Here is a 21,263-nt window from a genome sequence, read left to right as displayed (position 1 = left end):
TCAAGCAGATTATGATGTTGGGGGTCAGTTGTTACAGGGGATAGGGGATTGCTAGTTGCTGGGCATGGAAATTATTACTACATTTAATTTATTATCATTTTGTGATTATTATTACTATTTGCTTATGGAAGTGAAATATACTATAGGAATATTTTGTACAAGAGTCGTTTGCTTGGACACCTCTGTCTCATTCGTGTTTCTACCATGAAGCAGTTGTGTTTGCATGGTTGTGTTTCGGTTTGAATGGTGGGATATGGCGTGAATTTACAGGCTACAGAGGAATAACACCCAAGTTCTCAAGAATGGGGGTATAATGGGTAAAACAGTATACTCTGTTATGTACATGCTACTGCTCGTGTCTATAGGTGACGGTTACCACTTTCCATCAGGTGGGCCGACAGCTTGTTTGCCATCCTAAGTTGTATAAAAAATATATTTATTTTTTAATAAATAAATTATTTTATGATGGTTCATCAAACAGTTATTTCGTGAAATTATAACTTAAAATATAAGAAATGAGTTTATAGAAATGGTTCCAGTGGTGTTTTCCTAGTTTCAAATTTATATCATCTTTAATCCAAATAGACTTGTTTACAAGCACTTTTAAATCGTCATTTTTTTTTTTAAATCTGCTGCAGGGTTCGGAAAGTTGTTATCTGTTTAGAAGAGTCCGCTAGAAACTCAACGGTTACTCTTTTAAATCTCTGTTAACATTATCTGTATTTATTTAGAAATAGGTACTTACTATGTTTAAAATTGCATGGTCGTTAAAAGCCCGTGCATGATTAACCATGCAACACCATGCACGTTTGTCATTCAAGTGATCGACTCACCAATCTGGCTAAATAAAATACTTCTTAAAGTTTTATCTCAATTTATTTTATTTATAAGATTTTAAAATAGAATGTAAATATTTTGTATTAAAATTAACTTAATTTTAAGCATATGTATGTACAACATATGTATGCAACGAGTGTAATCTAAGCTATTATTTGTCTTAATTAGTTAGATACTTTATTGAGCGTGATCTCTTTATAAAGATGTTGGTCAAAGACAATATTACGAATATTTTTTATAAATTTATAATAAACATTGCTATACCATTATTATGATAAATGCCAAGGTTCGTGAATTACAAGAAATAATCACAATGAGAAAACAATGGGCGACCTTATCGCTAAGAGCGATCTCTTCCAGGCAATCTTTGGTTGGGAGGAGTAATTATAAACAATTATATATATTTTTTTTCATTTAAGTTACATTGAATTGTCTTTTCTTAAGAACTCTGTATCCTATAATTTAAGGCTACTATACAATAAAGTGTTACAAACAAACAAACAAACATGTACGGTATAATAATGATAGCGAATTCCATATATATGTGAGATTTTTGCATTCAATCATTAACTGACTGGTAACACTTATGTCGAACATTCTTGGTGTTGCTAGTCGCGAGAACATACGAGTTTCAAATGACCAAACCCGCCAATGCCTACAGTTTCTTTTTTTAGGTGAAAATAGTATGGTAACCCCGCACGCGCTAACGGGATAGGCTGGTGGAGAACCAGTGAAGGGTGATAGATGAGAATGAAAACAGGCCAGTTAGACCATCATGATGAATTCATCAACAATTAACCATGATAGTTTCCAGGGAGAACCGCGACGAAGTCGACCTGGTTGGGTATATTGCTAGCAATGGGATTCTCAGTCTCCATTACTAACAATCCCTTTCCCCCCAACGCCTACAGTTAGCCTCATAGAAATGTTAACAGGCTAACCGAAAATTAATATCAAACTATTTTTATTAAGTAACAGTATGTCGTAGTTTTTAGAACACAATTCATCAATGATTATAATATAGAAGAAAGAAAAGAATTTATCTTAACACTTTGCTGACCGGTGACGAGTAAGCTCGTCATTGCACTAGCGTGTAGGTACGTCCTCCTATCACGACTGGCAACACAGTTTGGATTACAAAGCGTTCATGATAAAAAAATTACTTTTTCTCAAACATGCTTGGAAATGTGAGCATTATTTTGACAATCTTCTTAGAGATAAATCAAAATTGCCGTACTGGTCAGATACATGCGGACAGCGGCCGGCAAAAGTTGTATGAAAATCCATATCTGTCGTGTTTTGCGGCCAGATAAATTACTATGTAAACTCATATCTGTCCTGTAATTTAAAACTGGAATGACCTTTTTACTTCGAAACATGGCTTTCAAGGAGGTAACTAATAAAAGGTTTTATTTAAATTTCGAACTGGCTTGCAAATAGAAAGCTGTTTATTGAAAAAAAAAAACAAAAGGAACATTATGGCGCGAGAAAAATTATTATTGTTCGTTATTCATCATTGAACTTAAAAAGTAAAATTGTGTTTTATATTTCCGCGCATTGTTTGAGAAAAGTACTATACAAGCCTTGGCCACAACTAGGCATTGATGTACTCACTCATGGATGGTATGTGTGCCTCGGCTACGCCTCGGCCCACATTTGCACGTTCGTCCATCAATGCCTCAGTTGCTGGCCGCTGCAGTAATGTACTATTATTTGTATTTAGGTTTTTATCACAGTTTTAGTTTAATTCCAAAAATTTCAACCATGACAGAGTTCCCGACCAGCAAAGTGTTAACCTCTTACATATAATTAAAAAATGCTTTACTAATATATATTGATCACAATGGCTGCTTATTCCGAAAGCGTCTACAAAACTTGTTTCTTATTTTGTTTATTCTTGATATTTTTTTTTTTTTTTTAAATTAAGCACTAAGCCGACTGTATAAAAATGCCACCATCTAGCGTCCACTTTCCTTCAGTCCTAGCAGATGGTACAGCAGCGTACGGCGCAGCGCCGGCTGGGTTGGTCGGGCGGCTCCTCAGCGGCGGCGAGCCCTTGCTTCAGCCACGACATCTGCCGGATGAGCGTCAGGAACGCCTGCCAACACCACCCCGACACACGTGTCACTATTATTGTATAATATATTGAGATATCTTTATTAGTGTCCGACCGAACTTTCGGTTTCGGTTTCAGCTAGTTTCGGCCAAATTCTACTTTCGAACTTAGTTTCGGTTTCGGCCAAAAATTAGCCGAAACTTTCGGCCGCGCCGAAACTTTGTGTGTGTGTCTGACAGAAAGTTTTTTTAAGTTTACTTCCAAGAGTAAGTCACAATTTTAATATTTTTTTACATATAAATATACATATATGACATATTTGTGACATACTTTAATTAGTGTTTATTATTACCCTTCAACTATCTGCGTGTTTGTGTAAATAACTGTGTAAAAAATACAATAGATTTCAGTATAGAAGAGAAATTTGAAATAGATATTTTTCAGTAAGTTTCGGTTTCGGCCGAAACTGAGACCAAAACCGAAAGTTCGGTGTCGGTTTCGGCTGTAAAACCTGTTTCGGTTGGACACTTATCTTTATATTCGTCCTGTTCTCGTCAACGTAGCACAGTAAGTAGCATGAATTTATTTCAGTTGGAATGTCAAAACTCAATACACATAAAGGTAGAGGCGATGCATGAATTATTTAATATATTTACGGTATACGACATAGGAAATAACAATATAATTGACACTCTGTGTTAATGTATTTACTTATTTGAATTTGAACACCAATTTCTAGGAGATAAAACTCAAATGTATTAATAAAATGTATGCGGCGACGCGACGCTTCGTTGTCCTTCAACTTTGTCGAGGCATAGTCAAGAACACGGACAGATGCAAATGCCTCGAATACCTCAATTTTCACTATTACTTACCTCACCTATTTGCCTTAATGTTACAAAAGTTACTGCACTTAACGTTCAAATAATATTAACAGAAATTATTATGTGCAGACAATTTTAAACTTTCACATTGTTTGCACATATTTTAAATACACAATCCGGTAGCGACAGGACCAGTCTTAACCAGGTATGTAGGGGGGACAGGGATTGTTAGTAATGGAGTTTGACAGCCCCATTGCTAGCAATATGCTCTATTAAGTCGACCTCCACGTGGTTCCGCCTGGAAACCATCGTGAACAATTCTTGTATGAATTCGTCACGATGGGCCAACTGACCTGCTTTCTTTCTCACCTATCACCCCTCACTGGTGCCCCGCCAGTCTATACCGTTAGCACAGGCAGGGTTACCATTCCATTATCATGCATAGAAAAATCAAATCTTGAATCCATATATTTTAGTTTTTTTTTTTTTCAATTGTCCCTTGCATTATGCTATAACAGATAGAATACAAATAAGATATAAATAATTTAAGATAGTAAAAACTGTGGCAGTCTAAAAAAAACACACAAAAACTCAATAATACACATAATTTTGCAAATCAGTATATTTCTTGTTTGTCTTTTCATTCTGTCGTTTGTTCCGGTGCGTGTCCCTACATACAGTTCCGTACATATGTAAACTAATACTAATCTATAGGAAGTTATCAGTACATAGATTATATATAACGCAGCGCTTGTAAACTGTGGTGAACAAACACCGCGCCAATGCAGTAAACGGACATACGACCAGTTTGCAAACTTTACATTTCACTTTTGATGTATGATTATTCAATGTATGGCATTATGATATCAATTGAAACTTAAATAAAATAGACAATCGACATATTTCTTTTACTACATGCGAATATTTAACTTTAACAAATTCTGAAATAATAGAGAAGCTTACTGCTAATTCGTACCAATGAGGGCGCCACTGTGTTATCACGTAAAAGAAATGAGGTAGTTTATCATAAACTACCCCACCTCTAATTGGCGGGAAATAAAAAAACGTTATTTTCCCGCCTTTATGACTTTTTAAAGTTACTCCCAACGGCGCCACCGTCGCAAGCTTCCCCATTAGATGTTCAACTGGCCGTTAAAAGCAATAACTTGTATTGGTATATCACTGTTGGATGTGAGCTTTATTTTAAAAATATTATAGTTTCAACCTGTATCTAAACACCTAAATAAATCTATAATAAAAAATAAAAAAAAAAATACCAAGGCCGGAATTCAAACACTGAATGCATGTGAACTATTCTAAAAATACAATAAAATATTTTATAATGTATAAACATGTTGGCAGTAACGGCCGCGCGTGTACCTCTGGCCTTATAGGTACCATCTGTACCGGTGTTTCCCAACGTGGGGCCCACGCCCCATAGGGGGGCAATTTGATAATTAAAAAAAATTAACCCTCTTGGTCTGAGCCGTTTAAATGCAATGCTACGAGTAGATATCGGTGACAAATTTAACAAAAAAAAATTTAAAAAAAATGCTGTAAATATTTACTAGGTATAATTTCGTTTGACGTTACCAAAATATCAACTGGGCGATTAGAGTCGTCAAGTAAACTTTGTCGGGGAAAATTATGTATGGGGGCATAAATATTTTAGAAATGTTCAAGTGGGGCACGGCACAAAAAAAAGGTTGGGAAACACTGATCCTATACCCAATAACCTAAGTGAGTGTGTATCGAATGTACACGATCCGTATGTGTGTACCATGCATACATGTGTACAGTCATATGGCATTGTGAGAGTTTCCAACTTAGAAAGTGCAAACAAGCTGACGGCCCACCTCATGGCGAGTGGTAACCGTCGCTTATAGACATGAGCAGTACCTCTCATGCTTTGCCATTCCTGAGTACTACGGCAGTATTATGTCTCTAAAGTATAACACCATATTTAAATACAATTATTTCTGTTTTAATTATAACTGATCACTAAAGTAACAATATTTGAAAGATATAAAAAACTACTATTCATAGTAGAATTTTAGATATTATGCCCTTCAAGTTAAATGGTAGTACAATATACAAAATGCTGACGGAAATAATACTTTATTCCTTAGCGGAACAAAAGCGAAATTCGGATAAGCGTTTAAGAAATAATGATTAAATATAATTATCAACAATTCGTTGATAATTCATTGCAAATACCCACTGTATTATATAGTAGGTAGACACTAGCAGTTCTAATATCTCCTAACAGCGACATCTATCGTCTGATAACAGTTTCATTGGAATCGTTCTGGACAATCTATAGTTATATGTAGCAGATAGAATTATAATAAAAAGTACAAGGGGGCGAGAACAGGGGGCTGGGGGGAATATCGAGACTCGGTAATCGAGTATTCCTCGTTTTATATAGACTGTCCATAGTTATGAGTACGCACATGTGACAACTATTACATATTAATATCTGACAGATCAGTCACATTGACAGCTGCACTGTCAACACTGTATTCAAATGCACGAATTGAATATATTTCACCGTAATAATAACTTGATACATACTACATATATTGTGAATAAAGAATTACAAGGTGTCCGCATACGAGCAATACAAAAATTGTGACGAATATGGAAAGACGACCGTCGCGTCCAGCGCTGCCTGGCTGTCATCTAGCCCCCCATAAGATAAGGGGCAAACGATCTATCGACAGATAGTCATACACTCGAGAGAGAACTAGACGCAAAATGTCGCCATCCCGTTCTATCTCATGTACGCGGTAGCGATAACATATATATCAATTGTTTTTATTTGCCACTTGTCTTTAAGAGCCGAGTTGTGATTTACGACGCGCGTGACGTGACAGCGCTGCAGGCGGCCGGCGCGGCCGTGACGAAGCGACACCGAGTACGACACAGACCATTCCACGAGCGGTGCACACGTCCACAGACTACGGCGCGCGCGCACACACTGCACGGTATCGACAACATTTCAAACAGAACATCGACTGCAATTCACAATTATTATTTACATATATGACTGTACATGAGATTCATACCACAAAAGCCCAACTGGGCCAAATTACACATTGTATTAGAAATACTGAAATGTTATTTAAAATAACTCCCGTCGTGTATGCGGAGTGTGTACGCGCGCCTCATTACAAATTACGAATGCCCAATCAACATACACGTTACGTGACACATTTAGCACTTATCATACAAAAATAAATACAAAACCTTACACTACGCCGTCGGTGAGTGCGTGCGAGCGACGCGAGGCCCGTCCGTGGGCGGACGCACAGCGCACAGACACGTTGAAACCACACGGGGTTACAACACTTTGCATTGTTCCAAAATTCCAACATGTACTGTACTGATGTCCGCACACATTTACATTTAGTTTACATTTCTTATAGAGAATACAACAATTAGATGAATAACATGCAAGCAAACAAAGCAATAATTAGGACACTGCACGTAATGAAACACCGTATTGATTGCTCAGTCAACAGCAGTGAGTGAGACAACGCCGTCTGTTTCATCACGAGCAGCGCCCAGAGGAATGCCAGCACCGTAATGGGCGTACAAAGTAGCACAGTTTATACAGAGCCGTCGCTTACAAACTACAAGAGTGTGGTGCGCCGCGTCACCGGCGACTGCGACGGTATTAACCCAACGTTCCATAATAAACACTATTCCGTGTAAATTGAGTTCGAGTGAGCGATAGAGCGGCTCGTACACGATCACGCCGCGACACTGCACGCGAGCGCGCCCTGGCGGAGGCCGCTCGGATCACTACAACCGCACGGTGCCCACTCACTGTTCACTTCACGGTTATCGGCGGCGGATAAAATGTTCATATCAGATGCTGCGTGCCGACATCACACGTGTCGACCGACAAAACTGAATCCTGTTCTCAAACGGCCAATCGTGCAAGTTACCCGCTGGCGGGCCGCGCGAGCAGTCGGCGGGCGGGCGGCGAGCGGTCGGCGGGCGGGCGGCGAGCGGGCGGCGGGCGGGCGGCGAGGCCTACAATATGGCGCACTTGATTTTCCTGCGCTTCTTGCCCTTGACGTCGCCGTTGGTGGCGCGGCTGTCGTCCGACTTGCGCGAGCGGATCTCGCGCATCAGGTCGAAGAACACCTGCGGGGAGACACCGGGTCAGCCAGCACCACACACACACCGCGCCCCACACGTACAGACAGACAGACAGACACACATCACATATAGACATATTATGTTACGGGACACATGGTGGAATGTGCTGTGACAGCATCGACGCTGATGTAAACTACACCTAACAGATTTGAAATGTAAATACCATCGATGGTAACTCGGATGAGTTGCATTGCTGCGGATAGTATCAGAGCAAACCGCGTGTACACTGCAACCGGCTGTGAACACTTGGTTGTCATGTTGAGGCGGCCGAAATATATTTTGTACTTACACGATTCCTATTTACATAATTTCAACAATCGATTTAAATATATTTATACAGGGTGTAAGGGACACGTTGGCAGAAACTGAAACAGTAAATTCAGGCCATTATTCTGAACTGAAAACCAGTGGAAATGGCTTCTGTAAAAATTACAATTTTTTCCCCTAATTTCGTATGACATAACATCCATTACCGCCACTTGGAAATCCCAACGGAAACGAAATAACTAATGGAAATGTATAATAGTATTTTTTTTTTTTTTCTAAGCAATATAATTTATTTTGGTTAGCTTTACACACAACCAACTCCCAACAAGTTACAAGATGGAACGGTTTCCAGCTAGCCGTACTAAATTCAAAGTAATTTGTAATAGATTATTTTTCTTTTTATGTACTGTTCTTATGCGCCTAATAATAACGAAATCCACATGGCCAGAGCCGCGGTACGCATCTAGTTATAACGGTAATTAGCTGGTAAAAGCGTATTCTCTACACAAGAGTATTATTGTAAAAAAAGCACCGCGCAACGCAACTCAAGTGTTACTAGACGCTACAATTCCAGCTGAGCCAAGCGGAACGCTGTACACGGCCAGGGGGCTGAAGCAGACAATGTGCGCATGCGCAGGCTTGGCAGCAGTGGAACTTATAGTGATATCTAATTAAAATTTTTATCTCATGTCTGTATCTAAGTATGTTATTTTCACAACTTATAGATAAAATATATTTCTGTACTTGAAATACTTTTTATACGACATGTAAATTTCGCAACTGTAATGTGTTTTCTTGTGTGTGTGCGAGTGTGAGTGTGTGCGTGCGCGCGCGTGAGTGTGTGTGTGTATGTGTGTGTTTGCGTGTGAGTGTGTGTGCGTGTGTGTAGTGCAGCGTGCGTGCGTGTGTGCGGGAGGGTACCTTGTCGACGTTGTCGCGCGTCTTGGCGCTGGTCTCCACGTACGGCACCTGCCAGTGCTGCGCGCGCTCGCGGCACGCGTCCAGCGGCACGCGCCGCTTGTCCGCCAGGTCCGACTTGTTGCCCACCAGCAGGAACGGAATGTTCTCGTCGTTCTTCACGCGCAGGATCTGCTCCCTGTACACACGTACATACACTTAGTGACACGCTCACAACGACAGCCACGTGACGCACAGCCAGCGCGTTTGTGTGCAGAAATCACTCTCCTCGGTTTACTTATTATTTTTCGTTAAAAAAAATACAAATCACATTTGTACATAGTATGTATTTACATCACATACTAGCTGGAACGGTGAGGTCGCTCTGTGAGGCCTGTGAAGATCCCAGGGAGCTTCTGCGCTTCTGGGCGGAACTAGGTTGGCTGTACTAGCCACGACTCATACGCACAACGGCCCAAATGAGAGGCTAAGCGCGGAAAAGAGAGGCCAATCAATATTACATTACATACTAGCTTTTTTCCCACCATTTCGTACGTATGAATGTAAAAAATTAGAAATTAATTAGATCACTTCTAAATCATGTATCATACATAATAGATGCACCAGATTTTACAAACCCCTTCAGGAACACGACTGTAAAATACCGCATTTAATTTAGTGCAGTAAATTTTACGTTTCTTTTTTTTTTAAAACCACTGAGGTGGCAAACAAGCATACGGCCCACCTGATGGTAAGTGGTTACCGTAGCCTATGAATGCAATACCAGAAGTATTACGCGTGCGTTGCCGACCCTGAAGAAACCTCTTTACCCCCCTTTCGAAGAACCCCATGCTGTAGTCTCTTGGGAAAACCTCTGCCGTGATGCCGGAACAAACGTACAGACAAAGAAAAATCCTAAAAATTATTAATGGCTTAGATTTCATCGCCTAGGGGGAGGGATTGTTAGTAATGCGAATTACCAGACCCATTACTATTAATACACCCTGTCAGGTCGACCTCCACGTGGTCCTCCCTGGAAACCATTGTGCTGAATTACAGGTGTGTTTATCCCGATGGGCTAACGGACCGACCTTTTCATTATCACCTATTATTCCTCACTGGTGCCCCGCCAGCATACACCGTTAGCGCAGGTTACTATTTCATTATCATTCATATATATATAATGCTATTCCATTCCAGCTTTGAAAGTTACTGGCGCCGCTGGGGAACACCTTGTTTTGACCGCGTCTGCATTGTCTACAGGCGACTGTGAGCACGTCCACGGAGTAGACCCTCAGCTCGTTGGCTACTTCACTTCATATAAATATAAGCACCTGAACTCTTGCGTGGCGTCGAAGCTCTCCGGCTCGGTGATGGAGAAGACACAGAGGAAGCCCTCGCCGGAGCGGAAGTAGTTGTCCCGGATGGCGGCGTAGTCCTCCTGGCCGGCCGTGTCCAGGATGTCGATCTGCACCTCCTCGCCGTCTAGCACCACCTGCAGTACCAAAGAATTCACTATAAGCTGAGACTCAGTTTAGAAGATCCAGTATCAATTAAAACGGATTGTTAGCAATAGAGTTTTGACAGACCCATTGCTAGCAATATGCTTGGGATTAATAGGAATAATAATAATAACAGAGGCTTGGGAATAATGGGATTCTTAGTCTCCATTACTAACAATCTAGGGAAGGGATTGTTAGAAATGAGGATCTGACAGCTCCAATACTAGCAATATACTCTATCAGGTCGAACTCCATGCGGTTCCTCCTGGAAACTATCATGGTTAATTCCTGATGAATTCATCACGATGGGCTAACTGGCCTGTTTTCATTCTCATCGATCACCCTTCACTTAACATTAAGGTAATGAGGGGGGGGAGGGGAAGGGATTGTTAGTAATGGAGACTGAGAATCCCATTGCTAACAATATACCCAACCAGGTCGAACTCCTCGCGGTTCCTCCTGGAAACTATCATGGTTAATTCCTGATGAATTCATCATGATGGGCTAACTGGCCTGTTTTCATTCTCATCTATCACCCTTCACTGGTGCTCCGCCAGCGTATCCCGTTAGCGCAGGCGGAGTCACCATACCATTTTCACCCATAAAAAAAAATCCATCCCCCCCCTCTATAATCCCATTACCATCCATTCTAAAAAAACTATGTCATTACATAACACTTGTGACTAGTATTGCGCTAATAACTAATAACGTATGCGAAATTATCATTCTATTTTCATTACTTAAAAAAAATCCAACACTACAGTTTTTTTTTTAAACTGGCTTCGTCTTGAGGACGAAACTGATAGTTGAAACAAGATATACATATGTACAAGAACACAAGAGTAATATTCGAGAGCCGGCACGATGGTGAAACACTGTTCATTGCAATATGAGTCATACATCAATATCGATACGTCAATCATTCGTCGCGCGCGACCTTACATATCGGCCGCTTCGATCGTCTGAAATATCGGCAGTTACGACATCCACGCGCCAGACAAGATAACAGCTGAAGAGAGAGAGCAGCGGAACAAGTCACACGAGTTACGTAAACAATTGACCACTTTGGTATAGTGGTTGACACATCGCCTCAACTCCTGATTGTCGCGGATTCGATCGCCGAATATAATAAAACGTTTTTAATTATATGTCCATTTGTATAGTTTTCAATATATATAATTATGTACGTAAGGTTTTTTATGCAACTTATCGTAAGTTGCATAACAAAAAAACATTTAAAAAAAAGTCATGGCCGTAGCTTAGGGGATTGGAGAGCACAATTGAAGGGCAAAGATCCCAAGAACATTAGACAGATTTGCTTTTACGAATTCACTTAATTCTGGCTTCTGCCCTACCAAAAAATTCTTTTGCCCTACCTTAAACGTGGGTCTAGCTACGGTCCTGCTGGTGGTCCATGCACTTACCTTCTTGCGGTAGCTGTCCGCCTTGGTGGGCTCGTAATCTTCGACGAACTCGTCGTACATGAACTGCAGCGTGAGCGCCGACTTGCCCACGCCGCCGGACCCCACCATGATCACCTTGTGCAGCGTCGGCTGCGTGGCCGGCTTCTTCGACATATTGGCGGCTGCCACGAGACCCTCACACTGAAACACATTATATCCTTTTATGTATCCTTGGTTTATAAGCGCGACTTAAGTAAAGCAATTGTATAGCTGTGTTTCGGTTAGAAGAGTGGCAACATGGAAGTGATATAACAGGGTAATGAGGCATAATTCTATAATTTTCAGATAGTGTATCAAATGAGGGATAACTCTGGCTGGCATCACAGTATATTCTGTGAAGTGCGGACTACCAGTCCTATTACTAGCACTATGTCCAACCGGGTCGACCTGCACGTGGTTCCCCTGGAAACCATCGTTCTGAATTCCAGGTGAATTTATCACGATGGGATAACTGGCCTGTCTTTTGACCATCGCCTATCATTCCTCAATGGTGCTCCGCCAGCGTATACCATTAGCGCAAGCGGGGATACAATTCAATTATCATCTATGAAAAAAAAGTAGAAAGTAGACTTTATGTATCAAGTTAACATAAAAACATCTATATTTGGGATAAATGCGCCTGCGTACTTTTTATGTATCGCATTTATCTCTTGCAATAAACAATTTTCAACAAAAACAATAAAATGGACGCAAACCAATAAAGCCGGCCTATTTCGATGCAAATGAGCCAGACAATTTCCTACGAAACCATATGTTAAACAAGCACACCTGTGCAGCGCGACGAGGGGCGGTGCGGCGGGGGCGAGGAGCGGCCGGCGACGAAGGCACACATACTATCTGATAACAACAGGTAAGGCCTAATTTGGTCATTGCCAGGTAGTTGCATCTGACAACAAGACACTACCTAAACGACTATAATAACGTTGTTGAAACAGTTGAACAGAAATATATTTTTTTTTACATTGTACCTGAGTATTTTATTTTACTTGAAAAGTATTTTTTTTTTACTAATAGGGCCCCATCAAAAGAATTCGCCACAGGTCCCAAATAGTATAGTTACGCCACTGACCACGCCGCTACCAATCTGGACATTAAAGTGTTGACTTGTTTCAAGATACGCTTACGATAAAGATAATAGAATTTTTTTTCTTTTTTTTTATACAACTTAGAATGGCAAACAAGCTGACGGCCCACCTGATGGAAAGTGGTAACCGTCGCCTACAGACATGAGCAGTACCATGCACATAACAGAGTATACTGTTTTGCCCATGATACCCCCCATGCGTTGCAATTCCTGAGGATTCAGTTGTTATTCCTCTGTACCCAGTAAATTAGTGCTTGATGTAGTGGCGATAAAAAAAATAGGCGTACGCGGAAAACTCGTGACCTTGGTAACGTTTTAGTTTGGGTTCCTGATTACTGGTCATCGCGTCAGTGAGCATAAAACCATCATTATCATTAGTAATTACGGTAAACAGCATGCGACACACACGTACTGACGTGGCTCGGTTTTATCATGCGAGTGCCCGATGCTATGGACTCAACTTGCGTCGTATGTCTTTATAAATTAGTAACCCTTGATTTTTTTATTTATTTATTCATTAGTACAAATATGTGTACATGGCGGACTTAATGCTAAAAGCATTCTCTCCCAGTCAACTATAGGAAAGTGTCAGAATACTCGAATGTGGTACTAGTAATTATTGATATACATACATACTAATATTACATATATAAACGAATAAATATATATGAATAACAAATATACTTACACATATATGATATATACTATATTATACACGAAATTAAGAATAATATAAAGCACTTGGTTAGTACAAGATTTCCAAATATTTCGATTTCACTACATACAATAAAATTCCACTCTTACTCCCCCAGTGGGGAAACGTTGGTAGGGACAAATGGAACTAGTCCATTTTCTAATCTGACAGATTTCCCCCGTATTAAGGCTTTATCAAAAGTTAAAATCGTAACGTATAACATCAGGTGTGTTCTAAGTTACAAAAATGAATCTCAAACTCCACCTTGTGGCAACGATCACCAGCATCCGCAGTCTGGTGAACGTCTACTAAGCTATAGAATTAGTTGCAACAAGTTTACTGAAAGAAGACTGCTTTATATGGTATCACAAGAGTAGCATAATATTTGCCCCAAATCAATAGTTGACCATGACAAGCATTTACCATTCAGCTCAGAGCTTGTAAAGGGAATGGCGATTAGCGCCCGAACACTGGTGATGAAATAAATCTTATGACATGGCTATAAGGTTTAATTTTATCACTTGTTATAACAAGTATGAATCGGTATTGCACATAACGGAAGACAGGTATAGCTTATGTTATACACATGCTTTGAGGATGGATCGGCATGACAAACGAATCGCTTCGTGATCATAACTGAAAATTTTTGGGCTGTGAACAGGTTCGATTTAGATTCACAGAGTTCTTCATTAAGTTTAGTAATCAATCATTTTTGTGTTTTTTTTTTTTTTTTTTAATTTATTAGTTTTGAACGATAATAAAAACTATAATGCTTTCAACTTCTAAATATAAAGCGGAAAAGTTTAAAGTTAGATCGGCTAACCCACACACACACACACACACACACACACACACACACACACACACACACACACACACACACACACAGAGACACAGACACACACACATACCTTATGGACAATATTATGAATTTACTCATAATTATCCATACGCTACATGAGTTCCATCTTACCACCTATATTAAAACATTAAAAATTACCCGAAAGGATTGTTAATAAAGCGGACTACCAGTCCCTATGTTAGCAATATGCCCAACCAGGTCAACCTCCACGTGGTCCCCCTGAAAACCATCGAGCTGAATTCCAGGCGAACTCATCACGATGGATTAACTGATCTGTCTTTTCGTTTTCACCTATCATCCCTCACTGGTGCCCGGCCGGTGTATACCGTTAGCGCAAGCGAGGTTACAATTCCATTATCATTCATTAAAAAACCGATTAATGGGTTGCCATGGTGATTTTTTTTATACAACTTAGAATGGCAAACAAGCTGACGGTTCACTTGATGGAGAGTGGTAAACGTCCCCTATAGAAATGAGCAGTACCATGGACATAACAGAGTATACTGTTTCGCCCATGATACCCCCCATGCGTTGCCATTCCTGAGGACTCAGGTGTTATTCCTCTGTACCCAGTAAATTAGTGCTTGATGTTCCTAGTGTATATATAAATGATATATATAATTTGTAGGTAAGACAAGAACTCAAATCAGCGTGTCTATGTCTCGGCATCAGACCGCGGCCCGTGTGGGTTTTACACAGAGAACGATGGTAGATAATCAATGACCTTATTAGTAACAGAGTTAATTGAGTCACGCCGAATGTTCTGTGAGTCATGGCGTGCTTCGTGCAAAATGTACAGGTGCGTCACTGTATATGAACTATTATGAACTCACACAAAACGACTTCCACATAATAATTAAATAATAGGCGCGTCCTCTCTATTTGACACGCAGATATGGACTGAATGGATGGATGGGACAGTAGAGAGTAATGTTTCCGCATTTAATGTATATCCCAGATAGCATGATGACCTAAAAAGCGTCATTCCTTAGTCATGACTATAAAATGACCTCTTTATAAAGTTACAAACATTTTTTTTCTATACAACTTAGAATGGCAAACTAGCTGACGGCCCACCTGATGGAAAGCGGTAACCGTCGCCTATAGACATGAGCACTACCATGGACGTAACAGAGTATACTGTTTCGCTCATGATACCCCCATGCGTTGCTATTCCTGAGGATTCAGATGTTATTCCTCTGTACCCAGTAAATTCACGCCATATCCCACTCTTCAAACCGAAATACAGCCATGCAAACACAACTGCTTCACGGTAGAAACACGAATGGGACAGAGGTACCCAAGCAATCGACTTTTGTACAAAGTCTCCCTCTGGTCCAACTGGTTGCAACATAACATAAAATCCATAGCATGTTAATACTCGTAGTGAGATGACCAGTTTAACAAACAATTACTTGCAGCCAGCCGGGTCGGAGTCATTTTTACGGTCGCCGTTAATCAATGAATGCCTTGACATTATTTTTAAATGAATGACTTCACAGCATCACTTTCGCGTTTATGACCAATTATTGAATTGCATAATATAATGTTAATTAAAGTTGTAAATCCTGCAATAAATTACCCAAGGTTCATGCCCAAGTCTATTATCCAAGGTGTAGTCTGTCAAAGTTTGTCAGCTTGTTTGCCATTCTAAGTTGTATAAAAAAAAAAAAAAATTTCAATAATTTTCCTTACATATGATTGTTGTATACGCGAATCCGCGAGAAACAACTACAGGTAGCGACTATCTGTTCACGCTATATTAAAATGAACTTGTTCTCTAGTAAGTACATAACCAGTAACAATGTTGAACGTAATGTACTGATAACATTCATACAATCCAGTTCACTGGAACGTGATAACGGCAACACGTCCTATGTATTATATAGTATATAAATAAGTACATTTAACCCCAGTTTAAAAGACTTCTATGGTAACTAACATTAATAGACGAATGGCGAGATATTTCGTATGTATATTATTTTTAAAATATTTGAAATTAGAACACGAATTTGCTTCGTAGCAAGTGTCATTTCGATTGTAAAATGAATGAGCAAAATCGGCTCAGAATTGGTGACGTAACAGCGTTACATAGCCATAATACAGACTTCCCGATGATATTATAAAAATACACGGAAAATTGCTAATAATTTTAATCAGGTGAAAGTTTGTAAAGATTTTGCAGTTTGTTATATAATAATGCTTAAACGGGTGAATGGATTTTAATAAAATTTGTTACACAAATTTTTATGCCAGTTATAATGTAAACAAGTGGACGATGAAGTGACGTTGCAACTACTCTGCAATGCCAACAGTACCTCTATTTAGTTACAATTGTCGAGTAATAACTTTATGTTTAACCATACTAAGTTATTTCACTGACATACCCCACACTCCAAATCAAAAAACAATGACAGTTATGGGAGCACAGCTGTTTACCACCAAAAACACAAATGAGTGAAAAAAGAAAAATACTATAATATTTTGGATTAACACGTATATTCCATTTGTGTTACTATCATGAAGCAGTTGTGTTTGCATGGCTGTGTTTCGGTTTGAAGGGTGGGATATGGCGTGAATTTACACGGTACAGAGGAATAGCACCTGAGTCCTCAGGAATGGCAACGCATGGGTGGTATCATGGGCGAAACAGTATACTCTGTTATGTCCACGGTACTGCTCATGTCTATAGGCGACGGTGACCTTTCCATCGGGTGAGCAGTCAGCTTGTTTGCAATTCTTAGTTACATAAAAAAAAAGCTAACTTTTATCCAAGATCACGCCGCAGATACAGTATTTTTTATATAAAATATATACATATAAAAGGCAAAGCCACAGTTTACAGTTAATAGTATATAATGTAATAAAGTAAATACTACACGAATTCGACATTTAGCCGTGGTAGCGGCAATTTAAATTGGCCAAGACGTTTGCATGTTGCGGTTAGCGCTAGTCTATCATAACAGACTATAATTGTTGCATAAAAACACGTAAAACTACACAAGCAAAGTAAACTTAATAGAATTTTCCAGTTGAACGGCGGAGAAATAGAAATCTGCGGCGACAATGCGTGCCGGCGCGGCTCCCGACCGGCTGAATACTTATTAGTGCGCTGCCATTGTGGGGGAATAGAAAACTCGGCGTGGAACATGACATGACAATGATTGTTTTCACACTAATTGCACGAAAACATGATTCCCTTTTTAACAGAAGCCCGTTAGAAAGAGAATGTTTGGAAGTCCAAATAATAGGTTCTGAACTGAACTCCTTATTATTGTATATAGTGTGATATATTGGTGAAATTATTAATTAAATTCCCAAAGAGGGTTGGCGTCAGACAGGCAACCAGTCGTTAAAATATAAGTCAAATCCTTTAGTAATATGGACAAAACTATATTACGCCGACCCCAAATAATAATTGGGATAAGAATAGGAAGATGATGATGATGGTGGTGAAATTACAGGCTTTGATTTATATCTATAGGAAACAGATATCATTTCCTATTAGATGGGTAGTCAGTCTACACTGTAACATAAACTGCCTGGTCTTCAAACTAAGATACTGTAATATGAAATATCAAACAATTTAGCTAGAAGTAATTTAGAAATTAAAAACTCCTTTGACTCCATTAGGATTCGAACCTGGGTTCCCAATTTCACAAAATAACATGTTTTACTGCAATAGACTTCATTATTACTCTTGTTTATTTAATATTTTTTTTTTACTTTTATTTTACATGAAAGAGTTTTATGATTAAGTATATAATTACTAGTTTCTACATACAACTTTGTCCATATGACTGGGATTATACCAATTTACTGAATAAAAAATAGCCTATATCCTTATCCATCCCAAATACTGTGTAGGCCAACTCTATATATATATATATATATATATATATATATATATATATATATATGTATATATATATATATATATATATATATCTTTGTATATATTTGTTTATATATAATAGTGCGCCACCTACCCTTTGTCTTTCTTTCTTTTCTCAATGTCCTCTACCCAAAGGTTATCTGGAAGAGATTGCTTAGCAATAAAGCCGCCTTTTATATCATTTCTTATTACAGTTAAATATATTTATTATTTTATAAATGGTGCAATAAAGTGTAAATAAATAAATAAACTTGGCTATTTTATAATAGGACTCTATTCATAGTAGAAATTATCTAGTTTTAGAATACCACTCACTATATGACTACAAATATCAATTTATATTCAAAATATTTTCACATACTAAAGTGAACTAACAAATGACTATAATAGCCAAAACATGATTCATGATGAATCACATATACTGACTCAATAATAATTTAATATTTGTATATAATATTCATTATTTGCATGGTATCATACAAATATATAGAGATAAAATATATATAATTGTATATATTCCACTCCTGGATACCATTACATGATGGGGTAAATATGGCTTCTGTTTTTACAAAGATCTCTCTATTTGGACATCAATTTTAAAGACTGTCAATTGTATTAATTCTGTAAAATTTTCTATGTCATAAAAAATGTACTACTAAATTTGCAAAATATAAGAGCTCCATGGTTTACTTTGATCTAAGGACTGGAATATAAAATATTTATAACGCTTTTGGTGTATATAAACTAGCAGAGAATATTTAAAAGTTCAACCAAATATGTACGTATAAATAATGTATGACTGTAACCATTAAAATGAACACACTGACAATCAACAGTATTATAATAATATTACACTGCCTATGTAGTTAGAGTAATTAAATTTGCAAACAGCCTGTTACAAGGTTACAGTCCAGACAAATCCAATAATAAAAAAGTTTTCATTAGTATAAATATTATAAAAAAAAAAAATTATCTCTGCCTGTACTAAACTGCTCACCTTAGTCAATACTCAATAAACGGTAAATAGGGTTATAGACAATTTTCAGTCAGCAACATTTGTGTTTTAAAATTCATAGATACTAATTCCCTTATTTATAAAAATCTCATACCTCTCTATCTTATAAATCTTTAGCTATTTAACTATTGTCTCTTTCTTTTACACTAAATTCCCAACTTGAAAAGAAGAGACAAAACAGTGTAATAATTAAAATAGGTTAGTTAAAGGTTACAGTTTTTATAAATGAGCAGGTAAGAACAAATTTGGCAACATCATAGAAAATTCATTATTTAGAATAATTTAGAAATAACTTACCGACTTTTTTGTAACTCATAATCATTAAATTTAGTACTTATACAACCCCAGTGATATAGAATCTTTATACATAATCAATATATTATCTGTAATTAATGAGCTTCCTGCCTAGGAAGCTCATTAATTACAGATTTTTCTTTATCATGATTACATATTAAATATGATCACTATGGATACATAATATCATTCAAAACTTGAACCATTCATAACTATGTATATACACTTAGTTGATATTACAATGCTGTATAAAACCAACACTAATTGCTTTAGAACAACCATTGTTAGATAATGCTAATGGTGACACTTAGAGAGACTATTTGAAAAACATGACAGCAATGTATTAGTCACCTTTTTCTGTTCTTCAAGGAATGTTGTGGATAATTGATATGTTAAAGCAGAGAACATCACTAGACTCTCGGCACTACCTCCTGCTGGCAGGAGACGTGTGAGATCTTTAACTGTCCCATAATACACTAGCACAAAAACTCACTAATTTATGATAGATACACAAACTGATTTTTTTTATCTAAACTAACTGGAGCTGCGATTATATCGCAGCAACCAGCAATTTAACGAAAATCAATGATAACTAGGCGAGTCAGTGGATCACGAGGCACGACTCCTAACTGTATCTCCAGCGGTCACCGCTACACCAGCAGTAACGTACAAGTAAATAAGGTCGGGAAAAGTGCCACAACGCGTGAGAACCGTAAGACAATACGCGAGAAACTGTGAGAGAACGAGAGGCGTTGCCATTATAGTAAACAATCACGTCATTGACCCTAAATAAGGAGACGAGAAATACGCTTTCAGAATGATCATTAAAGTTTTAACTTACCTCTAAGATGCGGCTATAACCGTATTATTCCGTCGATTTTATTGTTTCACCGTAAACTAATTTCACTTATTTCATCAATAGTAACAAACATTTACAAAAAACTCACAATAGATTTTTTTTTTTTAGTATTTGTTCCGTTTGGAACAGGCTAAAAACCATGCTGCCTAAATAAATTGTCTGGAATTGGACAATAGAATGAATCTGTCAAAAATGACGAAATTACCAAGATAGATACTTACACATCCGAACCACAGAACAAGTAAACACTTAGTTAATTCAGAGTCAACACTGTCCTTATCTAGACAAAACTAGAAAATTTGTCATGCAACCACCTAGAATTTTCAACATAATAAATAAGTAATTATGTTGAACAACTATTTTATAAGAGCCTCTATTCATAATATTAATAAACGATTCCTTTAAATTTTCAAATTTAATAATCGAGTTACGTAAATTTTGTACAAGCCTTTTTAATTCAAGTAACACATGCGACATGCATGAACAACGAAACAGTTACTTTAATTTTATGAAATAATTGCATGTATTAGATTTAATGTAAAAC

At 38.1% G+C, this 21,263-nt stretch overlaps 1 protein-coding gene across 3 annotated transcripts; it reads right to left on the bottom strand.

Moving 5' to 3' along the window:
• Positions 1-854: 854 nt before the first annotated feature.
• On the bottom strand, positions 855-20,803 carry LOC113520485 (ras-related protein Ral-a). Of its 3 annotated transcripts, none has more exons than XM_026905820.3 (5): positions 20,702-20,803; positions 11,978-12,157; positions 10,386-10,546; positions 9,076-9,250; positions 855-2,935 (listed from the first exon to the last, which is right to left on the bottom strand). In XM_026905820.3, exons 2-5 carry the CDS (start codon positions 12,128-12,130, stop codon positions 2,819-2,821), a joined length of 606 nt encoding a protein of 201 aa, XP_026761621.1. In that variant the 5' UTR covers positions 12,131-12,157; positions 20,702-20,803; the 3' UTR covers positions 855-2,818. The 3 variants fall into 3 exon arrangements, with proteins under 3 accessions (XP_026761621.1, XP_026761619.1, XP_026761620.1); XM_026905818.3 differs by lacking the exon at positions 20,702-20,803 and adding an exon at positions 20,212-20,589; XM_026905819.3 differs by lacking the exons at positions 855-2,935; positions 20,702-20,803 and adding exons at positions 4,322-7,872; positions 20,212-20,590.
• Positions 20,804-21,263: the final 460 nt, after the last annotated feature.

This window comes from Galleria mellonella, unplaced genomic scaffold (genome assembly GCF_026898425.1).
Source record: "Galleria mellonella isolate WM207_F2 unplaced genomic scaffold, CSIRO_AGI_GalMel_v1 utg36, whole genome shotgun sequence".
Taxonomy (NCBI): domain Eukaryota; kingdom Metazoa; phylum Arthropoda; class Insecta; order Lepidoptera; family Pyralidae; genus Galleria; species Galleria mellonella.
The sequence above is the reverse complement of the archived record's forward strand: the minus strand, read 5'-3'. Positions and strand labels throughout refer to the sequence as shown.

Bases quoted from the DNA above. Each gene is read 5' to 3' on its own strand.
- LOC113520485 (XM_026905818.3), bottom strand. From the start codon at position 20,268: ATGTTCTCTGCTTTAACATATCAATTATCCACAACATTCCTTGAAGAA. The intron at 12,158-20,211 runs GTGACTAATACA...AATGTGTTTCAG, and splicing joins TCCTTGAAGAACAGAAAAAG to TGTGAGGGTCTCGTGGCAGC. The intron at 2,936-9,075 runs GTACCCTCCCGC...TGGTGTTGGCAG, and splicing joins CGCGCGACAACGTCGACAAG to GCGTTCCTGACGCTCATCCG.